Source organism: Hipposideros armiger, unplaced genomic scaffold (genome assembly GCF_001890085.2).
Source record: "Hipposideros armiger isolate ML-2016 unplaced genomic scaffold, ASM189008v1 scaffold_17, whole genome shotgun sequence".
In the NCBI taxonomy this organism is placed as follows: Eukaryota; Metazoa; Chordata; class Mammalia; order Chiroptera; family Hipposideridae; genus Hipposideros; species Hipposideros armiger.
In genome coordinates this window covers 2,153,547-2,169,693 of record NW_017731367.1, presented here as the reverse complement: position 1 = coordinate 2,169,693, position 16,147 = coordinate 2,153,547, and the positions used below count along the sequence as shown (strand labels likewise).

Below are 16,147 nucleotides of genomic sequence, written 5' to 3'. Positions count from 1 at the left end.
AGCCCTTTGGGTGTGAGAGTCCAAGGGTTCATTCCTCTCACCCACGTCTCAGCAACAGGGTGGAATTCCCTAGAAAGGAGGCTGTGCCGATGGGCTGGGGACTGAGGGGGAGGGGAGCAGGTGCCCATGTGAGGATGCCTGTGGCAGGAAGCGGAAACCCAACAGGAGGAGACAGGAGGCAGCCCCACCTACCCATGTTCCAGGTGCCGATGAAGATGGTGATCATGTCGGGCTCCGGCTGCTCCGAGTGTTTGTTCTTCATCTGCTGGAGGAGCTGGCAGAAGCCTTCTCTCTTCTAGGGGTTCAAGGGCAGACAGACTCAGACAGGCCTCTGCCTTCCTGCACTTTACACTTTCAAAGGGCTCGATCAGCTTCAAGAACACCGAGGGGGCGCAAGTCGGTGCGAACTTCCAGGAGAACAATTGGGAAATATGTGTCCGAAGTCTAAGCAAGTGGCTTCTCTGTGACCCAGCTGATCTGCTGCAAGGACCTGATTCTAGGAAAATGTTCAGGAACCGAACAAAGACCCTGCCATACCATGGGCACTGCAGCACGCATTTCAAAACAGGAGAAATTAGACGCAAGCGTGATGTCCAATCTTAGGAAATGAATTGATCATCATATTATGGGTCATCTATATGCTAGAACACCACAGGGTTTTTAAATTTTGGTGCAGAAACACTCTATCAACAAGAATAGATGGTCAAAATATAGTGTTGAGTATGAAAAGTCAGTTGATAAAACAGTAGGAGTATCATCATAGCATTTTAATTTTTTTAAAAATCCTGAAATATATCATCTAAGTTTATTAGTGGTATATGGGTATTTCTATTTTAAATTTTTTGCTGATTTGTAACTTTTTCACCAATGAGAATAGATTACTGGTTTAATGGAAGACAATTTAAAAAAACTAATAGAAAATAATACATGAAGGCTGCCATAGTTTTCTTAATATTTAAGTTGTCATTTAGTTGGACTGGGTACAGAGTGGGGCACAGAGCAAAGCAGCCTCTCATAGCTTACAGTAAAATATAGTAAATACATACACAAAAATTTTAGATTATACCAGATGAAATTACCAATGTTTAATTGTTTCAGGCCCACCAAGATGGCAGTTTCATATGATTCAACCTAATAACTGCAGATCTTAGTAAGTCCCCTCTGAAGGAGCCGGCTCAAAAAGATGATGCTCTAATGGCCGTCTTGATGGAAACCTGCCTTTAGTTAGGGATGGCTCAAAATTTGGTGCCTCAGTGTACTGTTGTGTCTCAAGCTTGAGCTTGCAGCAATGGGCAGCGCTGGGTTCTGGACCTATGTCCCTGCGCCCAGAACGATGCCCAGCCAGGCTCCACTTTCCATCGCCTGTCTGGCCCCCCACTTCCTTGTTTTTCCCAGCCCTTCTCTATCATTCCTTTCCATCCTTCCCACCCTCTCGGCCAGTTCTGGGCACCCCCGGACCTCACACTGGTCTCCTACCAGCCCACCCCTGCCACTTTGCCCATAGGGCAGTTGGTGTGTGTGTGTTGTGGGGGGCTGTCCCTGGGAACCTGAACCGGGAGCCCTTGTCCCCCAGCCTTGCCACGGTGCCGAACTGTTGTGGTGGGAGCCCTTTGTGCCCTGCCTCACACGCACCGTACATTGGAGGATAAATGGTAAGACTGCAATGGTGGGTTTCAGTCCCTGGTTGGCATGTCAGAGAAGGGATCAGGTCACAGAGAACCCTGCTGTGGCTGTACAGAGGCCCACCGTGACACCCAAAGACCCCGAGCCTTTCTATCAGCCCATGCCACCTCTTACTCCAGTAGGCATGGCGCCTCATTTCTGCAGAGTGGGCAAAGAGTAGAGATGGAGGGAGTGCTGCTTGGGACTCAGATTTAAATCCAGGGTGCCCCAGAGGGCTTCCAAATGCAGCCCAGAGAAGCTGATGGGCTGGGGGCTGGATAGACACGGTGATCAAGGATGCGCCCTCCTGAGCAGGCAGCACGGCACAGGGAAGACAGAGCTGCTACCCCTCCAACCCCAGCGGGCCTGCAATGTGTCCCCTCACCTTTCCGGGCTCAGCTTGCCCAGGTGGGAGATGGGTTGTGAGAACTGACTGAGCTAATGGCGCAAACTTGCAGGCACAGAGCCCGTGTCTGTCCCTCACTCCCTCCCCTCTTGGCCATCTTAGTCGTACGTTGTCACTTACTTTGGAGTCAGCAAAAACATATTCCTTTCGCTGGATCTTCTCCTTTTCTGTTTCCACCAAAATCACCAGCTTGTTCAGAAACTTCTGAGACTTGATGAGCTGCAGGACTTAAGAGAAACGGATGTTCATTTATTCAGTCACCCACATTCATTCATTCGTCACCCAGCATGTACAGCGTCTCCGATATATTCTGGCGTCTGTCTACAAGGCTGACTTTTCCGTCCCCAGGTTAAGCACCAAATTGGTGCCTGGTCTCCCAGATCCCTTTGCTCCTGGCTGCTCTTTGGGGGAGGGGCTCGTGCTTGGAGATGGAGCTTTCTGGAACAAGCAACAGGTGGCCTGGCCAGAGCAGAGGCAGCAGGACTTCCCATCTTTTCATAATCTTCCCTCTCTCCCTTCCCTCTCTTTCTCTCCCTCTCTCTCCTCCTCCCTACCTCCTTTCCTTTCTTTTTCTTCCTCCCTTCCTTCTATTTCTTTGCTTTTATTTTATATCTGAATTTTTTTTTTACTTCTATCAATGATTGAAAGACTCAAAATTGTTCTACAAGATTTGTACACACAACAGCACCCCCCCCCAACCTCACCTCCCTCCAATGTTCAGCTTCCTAGTCGCCACCACTTTCAGTTCTCTTAATGGATTCTTCCGGAAGTTTACTCCGTGCCTCTAAATAACATGCTTAGATTGTTGCTTCCTGGTTTTGGTTTTAGATATTTCAATATTTCCTATTACACATTGACTTCCCACTATAGAAGATGAGGGTCTAACTCTCTTTCACACATACAGCCTGTGTCCCCTCTAGCCATTCCCCTCCCTCCATCAATGTTGGTCCCCCCATCATCCTTTCAATAATTACATCATTTTGGCCAGGTAAGTAGGCAGTGTTTTTATTACAACTGTGGGAACGCTATTGACAGACAAGCTGACTGCTTTCCTTTTACTGTACAACTCTGTTTTTCCTGGAGTTAATAATTGCCATGGTTTTTCATTGGTCCAAATTCTCTCAGTTCATAACTCTCATTTCCATGTGATCAAGCCCTGTATAGTTCCATCTTCCCGAGGGAGGCTCTCCCAGAGCCCCTGGGTCTTCTCCTCCCTGGACAGGTGACCTCTGACCAGATGCACAGCCATTATCTTCCGGTCTTCCTTCTACATAATCCAGGAACCCATTCACCTCCCTCTCTTGCATTGGATCCCATGTTTTCCTTTTTCTTGGTTTATGCCCTCATTTTGGGTAGAACACAATCTCTAGTAGCTTTTCAAGAAAGGGAGAATGGGTGATAAGTTCTGGAGGCCTTGCATGTCTGAAAACTACCCTCACGCTTCACTGACAGGATTCTAAGTTTGGAGTGATTTTCTTCAGACTCTGGAGACCTTGCTCCATCGTAGTTTGCAGCACTGCTGCTGAGAAGTTCAATGTTCTGATCCGCCTGTGGCAGAAGAGTCCCCACGCAAGCCTGGCTGCTATTCTTGGGAAGCCTGCTTGCAAGGTGGCCTTTGGATTCAGGGAGGGTTCCCAGCATTCACTGAACTGATAGGAGCGGCTCACTGTGCCTAAACTGCACAAACAATATGGACACCTGCTGAACACCTGCTTTCCTCCTGGGAGTCCGGGGTTTGGGTACGTGCCAGGCAGAGCGTGCCTACGTGACCAGCCCTCAGTAAAAACCCTCTTATGAGCTTCCCCGGTAGACAACACTTCACAAAAGTTGTCACACCTCATTGGGGGAGGACTTAAGCGTGTCCTATGTGACTCCATGGGGCGAGGGCTCCTGGAAGCTCGTCCCTGGTGTCCCCTGGCCTTCACTCCACATACCCTTTCCCTCGGCTGACTTTCCTTTATACCCTTTCGCTGTGCTAAATCATAACTGTGTGACTCTGTGCTGAGTCCTGTGACTTTTGGTGAATCATTGAACCTGGACGTGGTCTTGGGGACTCTTGCTTAACAGTCTGTAAGTCCATCTTTTGCTTTGAAGTTTGTAGGATCTTTTGTTTGAATCCAGTGTTGTAAGACTTTCCAATGTTGTGTGTGTCTCAGGGTAGAATGATTTTCCTCCACTATGCTGAGCACTTGATGGGCCATTTTCAATCTGGAAACCGGTGTTGTTCAGTCCTGAGATTTTTTTTTTTGAATTGTTTCTATAATGAAGTTTCGCACTGTTTCCGTTTTCTCTTATTGACACTTATTTTAATATTGGACCTCCTGATTGGTCTTCTGATGTTTAAAAATCTTGCCTATTTTTCCCTCACTTGGTCCTTTTGTTCTACTTTCTGGGAACTTTCCTCAACTTTATCTTTCCACCCTTTCATTGCTCTTTTACTTTTAAATTTTTCTGCCATAATTTTTTTTTCCTTCCCCTTTTCCCTTTCTCCCTTCTTCCTCCTCCTCTCCCTCCCCCTCCTTCTTCATTTTTATTTTGTCCTCTGAATGTTCCTTTTAAAATAGCGTTCTGTTGTTTCATAGCCCTATTTCTTTTAACCTTCATAATTTGTTTCCCCCAAGTTTTCTGTCTTTTTGCTTAATTTTGCCCTGAGTCTCATTGTCTCCTGTTCCAGGCTTCCCTCCATTGTCTGGAGATACTTGGTTGTCCGTATTCCAACAGTGCGAGAGGGGGCCTGTTGAGCAGGGTTTCTCCGCTGGGTGGTCTCATGGGCTGATTCTTAGGAAAACCTCTTCATGGCAGTGTCTTTAGATTTTTGCCCCCCTGCTGGTCATGTGCTCCAGAGAAGCATCTTCTAGCCGCCTGCCTGCAGGGTGTGGGCCCGGCTGGCAGCACCCTGGGTTGGGCAGGGAGGATGGCTGTCTCAGCATTCAGAAAGTGACGTGATTTAGTCCTGTTTCCAGCAGCTTCCCCTGCCCTCACCAGGCCTGGCATCCCCCAGGCCTTTATCTTCCCTGGAGACGTCTAGTCTTCTGCCTAATGAATAAGCAGAAATCATTGCCTATGTGGAGTGCAGAGAGATTTGGTGGGTTTAACACTTTTTTTTTTTTTTAAGCTGAGCCATCCTGCCACCTGTTGGCAGCTCAGTGGCTGCTCAGCTCGGGCCGGGAATCGAACCGCTGTTGCCCAGAGCTCAAACCCTTGAGCGAGCTCTTAACCAACTGAACCACTCGGCCGGCCCATTAACACTTTTAAAACAGATTTTCACCCAGCTCTGCAGCTTATAGCCTCACCTTCACCCCCACTTCTAGGGGCCCCTGATGCTATCAATTCCTGTGCTCTTTGTGGGTTCTATGGTATGAGTCGGGTGTCTCAGTTTTTTCCAACTGCTTGCTTAAAATTCGGCTTTTTTGGTTCCTGTAAGTTGCTTGTCATCATCGATCTGCTTTTCAAGCATTCAGAATTTTGTTGCCATCGTTTTCTCTCGTTTTCTTTGACCCTGTGAGCCTTGCCTTTAGGAAGGAAGCTGACGACAGCGTGTGTGTTCGACTGTCATCTTGACGGGAAGTTCCACCCAGGAGACACCATGCACATCCTGTGCGCTCAGAAATCCCATCCTCCAGTCAGCAGCAGTAAACATCCCATGGCGTGGTCCCAAGACTTTCCCAAATCTGCTACTATTAGGCCGTGTCTCCTTCCCTCCGAATTTCTGGTTGTCTTTGACATCCATTTGCAACACTGTGTGGCTGCCCCCAGGATGTGACATCTTGCTTGATCAGAATTAATATTCTAGCAGGGCCAGTACGTGGTCCACCTGCTTCCACACTTAGATAAAACTAGAAGCTCTTTTTGTCCTCTTTCCCTTGGCCCTCTTCCTCTCATTCACCGGCAGATATAAGCAGTTCCACCTCCAAAACACTCTCAGTCTGTCCATCTTTCCCCATCGCAAGCCACCACCATCTCTCGCCTGGCTACTGCCATGTCCTCCTACTGGCTGTCCTCATCTCCACCTGCCCCCAGGCAGAATTTATTCTCAGCACAGCAGCCACCGTTCACTGTAAAGTGGGACCACACCACTCCCCTGCTTGAAACCTCCTAATGGCGGCTCAGCTCACCGCGCCCCCGTGACTGGTGCCCCGTCTCGGCACCATCCACATCCCAGCCACTTGGCGTTCTCCCTCACCAGGCTTGCCCCCACCTTGGAACCTCTGCCCGAAGGCCTCTTTCCCTGGTGTTTGCACAGCCAGCATCTTCTCGACACTCAGGCGTCCGTTCAGATGGCACTCTGCCATGACTGTCAGATCATCCTACCTAAATTCCCAGCCTAGGGTTTGTCCCCCAACAATTTCCTGGTATATATATATTTGTGGACTTGTTTGTTTTCTCCTTGACTTGGCTGTCACCTCCCCGGCTTGCTCACTTCCGCATTGCCAGCGCCTGTTCAGTGAGTGACTACGTTACAATTCCCTCATACAGCAGCTGGCTTTTGCTGTGCATAGAGGTCTTGATTCCAAAGCCACCAATGAACATGGTAACTGGAACAGGGCCAGGGAGTTCCAACACCTGCAGCCAAAGCTGCAGTGGGTAGCACATTGCAGTAATAACCATGACTGGAAACTGTGCCAGGACTGGCTAAGGGTGCACCTTATCCCACTCGCCCCCCACAACAGCCCATAGGAATCCCTATTGAATAGATGTGGACATGGAGGCTTCGGGTAGTTCTGTAACTTATTCAAGGCCTCACCATTATCAAGCCATGAAACAAGGGCATGAATCCAGCACGTGAAAGCAGTTTACCCAGCCCACTTCCTCTCAGTGCCAGTTATGGAAGACACCTAAACACGCAGCAACATGAACTGTGTAATTTCACTGGTTTAGAATTCATTCGCTCATTCATTCACTCAGTATATATCTGTTGATCACTTACTCTGTATCAAGCACTGTTCTAGCCTCTGGGGATTTAGCAATGGCTAAAAAAGACCCACTTTCAGGCCTCTGTGGAACATGTATTAATGGGGCTTGTAGGGGTGGGAGTGGGGGACGGGAATCTATAAGCAATGTTTTGAGTGCCTCCATCAATTGTCAATCCCTGCTGGGTACCAGATCCTGTGCAGATAAAGACCCTGACCACTACAGGGGAGGGAACTTGTGAACGGGTAATTGTGTTCTGATGTGACAGGTGCCATGACAGAGGGTGAGCCAGGCTCCACCGGCCTGGAGGGAAGACAGGGGCAAGGTGGGCGCATTCCTCAGAGAGTCAAGGTCGGCACGCTGTAAGCATCCATGCTTCCCTTTTAAGGTCTCACAAGCCCGCACCGTAATAGTCCATTCTTGACTGGAGCTGGGTTTTCTCAGGGCCCTTTATCTCCAGCTTGGCTCTTTCACCCTCCCTGATCTAACACTTTCCTTTCCCACTGTCCATCATTGCATGAAGGTGTCTATTCACCTCTCTAATGGTAAGCCCATCAGTGCTCTCCAGCCCACAGGACAACACCTCCAGCCCTGACTTTGGCATTCAAGGTCCCGCCCACATCGGGGACCTCATTCCCGCCTGCTCCTCCCTTTAGGGCCACAACATGTGACTTCCCTAACGTGCTGTCCCATTCCTTGCACATGCGATTGTCTCAGTCCAAGGGCCCGCTGGTGCCTCATGCTTGGTGAACTCCTTCAAAGACAGAGCCATCTCTGGTGTGAAGCCTTCTTACACCAGCGCACAGCAGAGCTAATCAGCCCTCCCTCAGGGCTCACCTTGCCTCTGACACATCCTAATACATGCTCACGTGTCAGTTTTCCCTTAGAAACTGCTAATTCTTTGAGGGAGGGCTATAAGTGGCTATAAGTCAGGGCTGGCCCATGGAAGATGCTCAGAAGGAAAACGTCCATTGAATTAAACTGGCAAGAGTTCATAGTGCTTCTCAGAGCCCTGGAAGGTGTCTTTCAGCCCAGAAACCTCAAGTTTTTTTAGAGCTATCAGGCACCCTTTGACAATCTCTTCATTGATCTTAGGTTTCCGTTTCCCCTTGGCAAAGCTGGGTTCATCCTTTTCAGTTGTAACTCTCTCTCCGTGACAGATAAGAGGAAAGTATGGCTCTAAGCCGGTCACTTTTAACGCAGCCCTCTCCTGCTCAAACCTTCAGTGGAGTCCCCATCTCTCCTGCTCAACTTGGCAGTGGACAGAGCAGTCCCGCCCAATACTGTGACCTCAACTCTGGATGAATATGACAGCTCCAGTGTCTAGGGACTTCATTTCCTGATCCATCCTCCTTGCTGCTCTGTTCTGCCTTCCTCACAGCTACCTTGGAAGGATAAAGACGATGATCGTGGTGGGAGCAGCCAGTTTTACTGAGCACCTACTAGAGGCCAAGTACTAAATACTTTAATGCTATTTAAGACTCACAGCAGCCCTACAGAATGCTACTACACCCATTTGTCAGAAGAGTAAACTGAGAACCAGAGAGAGGGCGTTAGACTAAGGTCACAAGTGGCTGAGCTGGGACTCAAGGCTAGGCTTCTACCACCTCTCTGTGATGTCTACGCTCTTTTACTCACTGTACCCCACTTCCAACACGGGGCTGGCCCCCATACTGCCATCCTATCTGCTGCCCGAAAGCATCCCTCAGACCTTGGTCCCACAGCCTAGGTGGGAGTCAGGAGCAGGAGGTTGCAGGATGGGGCAGGCCCATGTGGTCTCTGCCTGGACACTTTGCCATGGGGCCAGTGCTACTTCTGGGCACTTGCAAGCTACTCTCATATGCATTAGCTCATCTACTCCCCTGGACAAGTCTCTGAGAAATCCATTATTATTTTATTATTATTATTATTATTATTATTATTATTATTATATCATTTCACAGGTGAGAAAATGGAGGCACAGAGAGGTTAAGAAACGAGGCCAATGTGATATAACTAGCTAGTGCCAGAGCCTAGACTTGAACCTGGGTGGTCTAGCCCCAGAGCCCACCTGTACTCTTATCTTCTGTCCCATTGTGTCCAGCACAGTGTCTGACACCAAGTCGGTGCTGAGCACAGAGCCTCCCTTCCCAGCCTTCTGGAGCTCTAACCCTAGGGGTTCCTAGAAGCAATGGGCATTATTTATAGGGCTTGGCTATCGGGCCAAATATCTACCATCTGAATAACAGCCCAGGTGAGTGTTCTTATGGATGAGACTGTGGCTAGCACCTTGGACCCTAGGGACCTGTGTGGGACGTGCCACGAGGTGTCTGCTTCAGGGCTGGTGTTGCTGACCCAGGACAATGTTGGAAGGCCACTCCAACTCACAGGCTCAATGACGGTGTGGAACTACAGCCCAGGCTTCCTACAGAGACCCGTGTGGCAAGGCCAGTGCAGCAGGAGTTTCTCAACTTTCCACTCTGGCCAGCAGCCCTAGTCTCTGCCTAACTAGTACCTGCCTTCAGGACACCCCATCCCACATGTCAGGCTTCTAACACAACTGACAAGTGTCCTCTGCTTCCAAACAGTATGAAAACGGACATGCCTCTAGCCCAGGGGCTTATGGCCTCTTCTTTTCTTTTTTGCCTGTGACCCCAGGAAAAATATGTTTTACATGGTGACCCACACACACAAATTTGCAGGGGTGTGTATAACTCCAACTCAAGTGTCATGAAAAAACACCCTTACTCTCTACAAATTACTTTGATATTTTCTGTCTTAGCTTTTTGTTTGTTTGTTTGTTTTCTATTCCCAAACTACTCAAGAACAGAAGATACTGATCATGCTGAGAGCTGCCAGATAAAATGCAGATACCCAGTTCAATTTCGATTTCAGAAAAGGAATCAATTGTTACTATAAGTACATTCCAAGTATTGCACAGGACATACTTATACTAAAAAATAACTTGTTGCTTATCTGAAATTCACATTTAACTGGGCAACCTGAATTTTTATTTGCTAAATCTGGCATCCTAGTTATGCACTGCTGAAAGGATTTTGAGACCTCCAAGAACGAACACTATTGTTTATAGAGCAGAGCGACTTTGGCTTCAGGGCACCTGAAAACCTGAAATGGAATACACACTGCTGCGTGGAGGTGGGATTTTATCTGAGGGCAGAGTCCACAGCACTTGTCAAGTGTCTCAGGGGAAACGTATCAGCCACACGTGGAAACAACCACGTGGGGGCAAGCGTCGACACCCATCAGCCAGAACTGGGGGGCTGGGGACTGCTCAGGAAGCTTAAGTGCTTTCTCCAAGTGTTCTCCTCCATTCTGCTGGGATCACCAGCCTCAAGGGGCCCCGAGCCTGGCGCTGGACCCCCCTGCCTCCCGAGACCCTGCATGGTCTCTTTGGGCCCCTGGCCAGCCAGCCCCTCTGGGGACCCAATGCTGTGGGCTAACCAGGCCTGGCACACGGATATCCTCTTAGCACTGTCCTTCTTCCACTTGGTCTAGGCTGTCTCTAAGTCCTCAGTCCCACAGCAAAGCAACTCCTGCCACTGTTCTCCCAGCCAGGAGACACCCAGACCCAGCTGGTTTCCACTAAGTACATGCCTGCCTGCCCTTCCTTTTGATGCCCAGCCCTTCATGCACCTTCTCCACCCCCACACACACACCCAAATTACAACAATAGCAGCGTTTACTGAGCACCTACTATGTGCCCGGCCCTGTGCTGAGTCCTGTGTGCATGAGTCATAGCTTTGCCACCTACCAGCTGAATTACCGGGAACAAGTGAAAGTTTCCTTATCTACTTTCCTCAAAAGGTCTTTGTGAGGATAAGATTAAGTAAGGAAATGAGGCTCAGAAAATAGTACATCAGCATACATTGTGCGAATGGGGAAACTGAGGTGTGGAGCTGTCCCCTCCCTGGCAGGCAGGCTCTCAGTCCAGGCAGCAGATGTCGGGGCCCCATCTCAGCATTTTTCACCCTCTGCTCTGTTGCCATCTGAGGCCCTTCGTCCAGGAGCCTCCTGCAGTGTTTCTCCTCCCACCGACCTCTGGCCACTCTGCCCGGCTGTCCGTGGCTGTCCTCCCCAGCGGGGCTGCCAGCTCCAGCCTCTGTGTCCTCTACATGCCGTCTGCCCCATTACCCTGTCTGTTTGCTTCATGGCACTTAGTCAGTAACTGAAATCACCATATTGATAAACTTATTTAAATATAGATTGGCTGCTCCATGCTCCGGACTGTAAATTCCACGTGGGCAGAGGCCTCATCCATCTGCCCAGAGTAACATCTCCACAAGCATCTGGTGTGTGAACATACCCCATTTTACAGGGGGATTTACTTGATGGTGCAAACTGCAAAGCCTCAGGTACTCACGGTGGCTCCTTCGTGCCAGGCTCTTTCCTAAGGAGGCTTACGTGGAGATGGTTCACTCCGTCCTTATCATCCCCATTTTACAGATGAGGACACTGGGGCCTAGAGTGGTTACGTGATGTGTCCAAGGTCACACAACTGCTAAGAGGTGGAGCTGGGATGTTGCTTCCAGAGCCCATGCATTTGAAACTACCTCTCAGTCTACACTACGGTAAGCATGCTTCCTGGCTCGGGACACGCCCCTTACACGTTCAGGGCTCTGGGCCAGGCCCTGGGAGGTGATCTAGCGGGGAGGAATGCATCACAGAACTGCCATATGTCCCCAGGGTTCAGAGGAAGGAGGCGGAATGGCCAGGGAAGGCCTCAGGTAGGCGGGGGCATGAGAGGTGGGCCCCAGAGCTGGCGGGGGTGCCGCGGGCAGGTGAGTGTCCGAGCACAGGGCTGGGATGTGCCTGGCAGGACTTGCTTCTCCAGTGCCTGCCACTGGCTGGTCATCAGCAAGGGCACTAGCAGTGAGAGCACTGCAGGCATGAGGGCTCTTACTTTTCTTGTGGCTGTAGAACTTGTCCTCAGAACCATCCTTGGACTTCTTAATGATCAGTTTCCCAGACTCAACATCAACTTTGAGCTGTACTTTCTGAGGAATCCCCAGAGACTCTGACTTCACCTGCAAAGAGGAAGAGGAGGAGGAGGGAAAGGGGAGGGAGATGTCAATCATCCCTTCTCTGTGCAGGCTTTCACGGCGCCAACTGTGAGCCCCTAGCCTGTGTGGCTGGGCAGCCCCTGGGTCGCACCCCAGGACCACATGTTCACAGTTCCACTGTCAGCTCCCCAAAATCACTAAGATGTGGGAAGGAGCCCAGCTAGTCCATTGTGTGCACACCAGCCACCTGCCAACAGTTGTGACAGAGCAAACAAATGAAATACTGGCAAACGGTTCATTTACTGCTTAACGTGACAACACTCATTAACCTGATGTGTCATCTACTTCCAGAAAGGATTTTAGTCATAGATTTGTACGCTCCTGGGCCTGTTACAACCTATCATTGAACACTAACTGATAATAATTAGGAAAAAGACAATTGCTGTGCTCAGAAGATGGAAATGTATCCTAATACAGAATTATCATCAGGGCCAGAAAGGACTCTGGGGGTTATGGGGGGACATCTCGTCCTGTGTTTCTGAATGTGGGATCAGAGCCATGATGGGTGCACTAGAATCTCTGAGGATAATTAAGAAAAACAAATTTCTGGGCCAGAGCCTAGAGATTCTAACTCAATCACCCTAGGAGAAATCACAGGAATTGTATTGTTTCCTAGTGCCCCCCTCAGGCACTGTGGAGCCAGTTTGGGGGTTCCCATTTGATGTCACTCACTGCCCCTGCTTGGAGAAGAAGTTTAAGGCATCTTGGGCCAGGCAGCTCTTTCCTGGGGAGCCTCCCTTTGAGGGAGGTTCTACGGGTTCATGTGGCGCCCATTCTAATGTTTAAGCATCATCACAGGTGGTTGCACTGACCGCCATTCTCAGCCCCTGGCTCCTTGCCTTTGTACAGCTGAACCAAAACCCTCCTTCCACAGGGACCAGAATGACCCTCGGCCTCCAACTGTGAAGCACGAGGGCACAGCCACTTACCTCAAAGGTGACAGGAGGGATGAGGGAACGCCTGTGGGGAGATTCGGGACCCTCATGCAGCAAGGCTTTGACCTGTGGGCATAAGTGCACAAGGCCCTTGAGTCTGGGAGGTGAAGGGCAGGCAGCATGCTTTGGGACAGGGCCAAAGGGAGCACAGAGTCTGCACACCTGGGCGTTCTCTGAGCAAAGAGGGGACCACAGAGAAGCCAAGAGAAGCTGCAGGAGCCCCCAATACCTTATCTTCAATAGAGGACAGTAGGCTTGTCAGTTGGCTGAGCTTGGTCACCATGTTGATCAGATTGACCTCACCAGACACCTGGGAAAGGAGGAAATGAGCAAATGAGGACGCGTTGCCTGAGTACCAGCCACGGAGAGGCATTACGCTGGGCGCTTCCCAGGTTCAATCTCATTTCATCCCCCCAGACCCCGTAAGTACTATGATTATCCCCCTTTGCAGATGAGGAAGTCAGGGGGGATATCGCCAATCATCTCGCAATTATGGCCAAAAAAATAACTCTTCATTTCTTCTTCTCTCTAAATCCACTTCTCCCCCAGCGCTTCTCACTCATCCACTCAGTTGCTGATACAAAACGCTAGGATTGGCCTTGAGTATTAATCACCTTCCCTCCTCCTGTATCTACGGCATCGGTGCTCCTGCTCTTCTAAAATGTAGCCATCCCACCACCTAAAGCCCCAGTCTAGTTGCTTCCCACTGCTGGGAGAAAATTCTCCAAACTCCTTACCCTGCCCTGTAAGACTGTATGAACTACCTATGACCGCCCGCAGCCACTCTCACCCTCACTTCCCATCTGCCCATGGTCTTGAGCTATACTTTCTGAGGAATCCTGAGAGATGTGGATTTCACCTGGGAAGGCCACCCCCTTGTCACTCAGGTCTCAGATTCTGAGGTCGACTCTGACTATGCTAGGTAAAGTAGCCACCAGGTCCTCTATCACATTCCCCTGCTTTGTTGTATATCAATCACCGTGATCACTGACTTTTTTCATTGTGTGTTTCCCTGCTGGAATGTAAGCTCCGTGAGAACTGGGACTCTGAGGACCGCGTTAAGTGCTGTGACCTTGGAGCTTGGAACGGTGCCTGGCCAGTGAAGATGCTCAGTAGAGTTGCTCCATGCATACATGAGACCCAGAGAGCTGGCGTTACTTGTCAGAAGTCACACAGCTAGTAAATGGCAGAGCAGGGCTGGCATCCTGTTGGCCTGGTGCTGAGTCCATGATCTCAAGCATTTATGCACAGAACGCACATTCCCAAAGCATCTATTCTGTGCCAGACATGCTGCCGGGTGCTGGAGGTATGGCATTAATAAGATACCATCCCTGCCCTCCAGAAGTAGGATGAGAAAACCAGACGCGTGTATGACTAACTTGACATAAAGCAGCATAGAATGAGGGTTACCATCAACCAGGTGATGTCCGTTTACCCAACTCCTTGCTTAAAAAGTCAGCCAAGCTACGCTTGCTTTTGACCCAGCCACCCTAGTAGGCTACTTCTGCCATCACCAACCACCATCATTTCTGTCACTGCCATCACTTCTGTCATCAGCAGCTTCACCACCACTCCCACCCCCACCATGACCACTATCACCTCCATGAGCACCATCACTAGCACCTCCAACCACCACCCGTCACTCCCCCACCACAACTATCACATCATCCTCACAGCAGCTCAGGTCTGTCAACACTTTCTCTGACTCCTTTTTGGCCTTGCATTTGCTCCTTAATAAAGCTTGTAGTCTATGGCTATTATGATCAGGAGAAAGGCTTGAAGGAGGGGCGGAGGACTCAGACAAGAGCAGAAAGGCTGGTCGTACATGGGACGGCTCAGGATGCCCTTGTCTGAGGGCTGTTTTTCTCATAAAGGATTGAAAAGAGAACTGATTTCAAGCCCCTACATTATCCCCCTTGGACACTTGGAATTGCCTGTTTGCCACCTGGAACAGTCACCTGGCAATTTTAGGCTGGTATCTCCTCCCCTCACTCTCTCTGAATCTGTGTCTTTTGGGGCGGGTTTGGCAAAAACTTACAAAGTATAAATGAAGTTACCCACAAACCGAGAGTGAGTTCTTGGAGCAGAAGGCATGAGGACAATGCTGGGTCTTTGTCTGTTTGTCTGCCTCTTATTCAGCAGAATGCATATGAGGCTCTGAGGAGTTCCTGCCCTCATATGCCCAGCATATTTTGAATGCATTCACTCATCTAATCCACACATGTACTGATCTTCTAATCCTCGTTCTGCAGATGGGGCAATGGAGTCAGAGCGGTGAGTCAACTTGTCAAAGGTCACACAGCTAGTGTATCCCCGAGATCTGCGTGGAGATCTAGTCCAGTGGTTCTCAGCTGGTGGCACTCTGACAAAGTCTGCAGACATTTGGGGTTGTCACAACTGGGGTATGCTAATGGCATCCAGTGGGTAGAGGCCAGGATGTGTTGGTAACCTACAATGCACAGGACAGGCCCCTGCAACAAAGAATGATCCAGCCCTAAATGTCACTAGAGTACAAGTTGAGGGCACAGTTCACAGCTCAGCCTAGAAGTGGGTGCGCTGGTCTCAGCGTCACCTGTGGGTTTCCAAAAGCTGGCCCAGTTTTTCACTTGGCTTTTCAGTTGAACTTTTCAAAGGAGGATGTGGGCTCCAAGGTTAACAAGCTCTCCTTTCTCAAGGCTCTCCCCAACCCTCAGGCCAGCCGTCATTTTGATAATATTACATTTTGTACCTCCCAGCAGTTCTCAAATAAATTCCACGGAGGAGCCCAGGGGTCCCCATCTTGCGTCACCCACCTAAGGGCAAAGGCCTCATGTTGATAAGAGTCTACCACACTGCAGTTTCACTTACTCTTTCACGTAACCCTGCAGCATCGGATATTACTATCCCCAATTCACAGCTGAGGAAACTCAGGAGCAGTGAGGTGAGTCAGACTGAACCAGATGTTTCTGATCCAGGGGTCAGAGTTCTTTACCCCAGGCAGCCTTGGAACGCCCTCCTCCATTTGTGAACTTCTGAAGGCATCAAGAATGACATTTTCTGCTTTTCTTTATGTGTCAGGGTCTTATCAGGAGGGTAGGCGTGGAAACCCTTTCTCTACCCCCACGTCCACGGCCACCCTCCATTGCTCGGCTGCTGTTTCCCGCCACCGATTGCAAACTTTGGCTGGCGGGGCG

At 49.8% G+C, this 16,147-nt stretch overlaps 1 protein-coding gene across 1 annotated transcript in view; it reads right to left on the bottom strand.

The window, feature by feature from the left end:
* The window catches only part of INPP5D (inositol polyphosphate-5-phosphatase D), a 115,614-nt gene that overhangs the window by 32,015 nt on the left and 67,452 nt on the right, over positions 1-16,147 (bottom strand). Inside the window, exons 7-11 of the mRNA XM_019630143.1 lie at positions 13,204-13,284; positions 12,969-13,040; positions 11,880-12,003; positions 2,189-2,295; positions 193-295 (exon numbers count right to left, since the gene is read on the bottom strand). Coding sequence (XP_019485688.1) covers positions 193-295; positions 2,189-2,295; positions 11,880-12,003; positions 12,969-13,040; positions 13,204-13,284 — 487 coding nt within the window. The remainder of the gene's footprint in view (positions 1-192; positions 296-2,188; positions 2,296-11,879; positions 12,004-12,968; positions 13,041-13,203; positions 13,285-16,147) is intronic.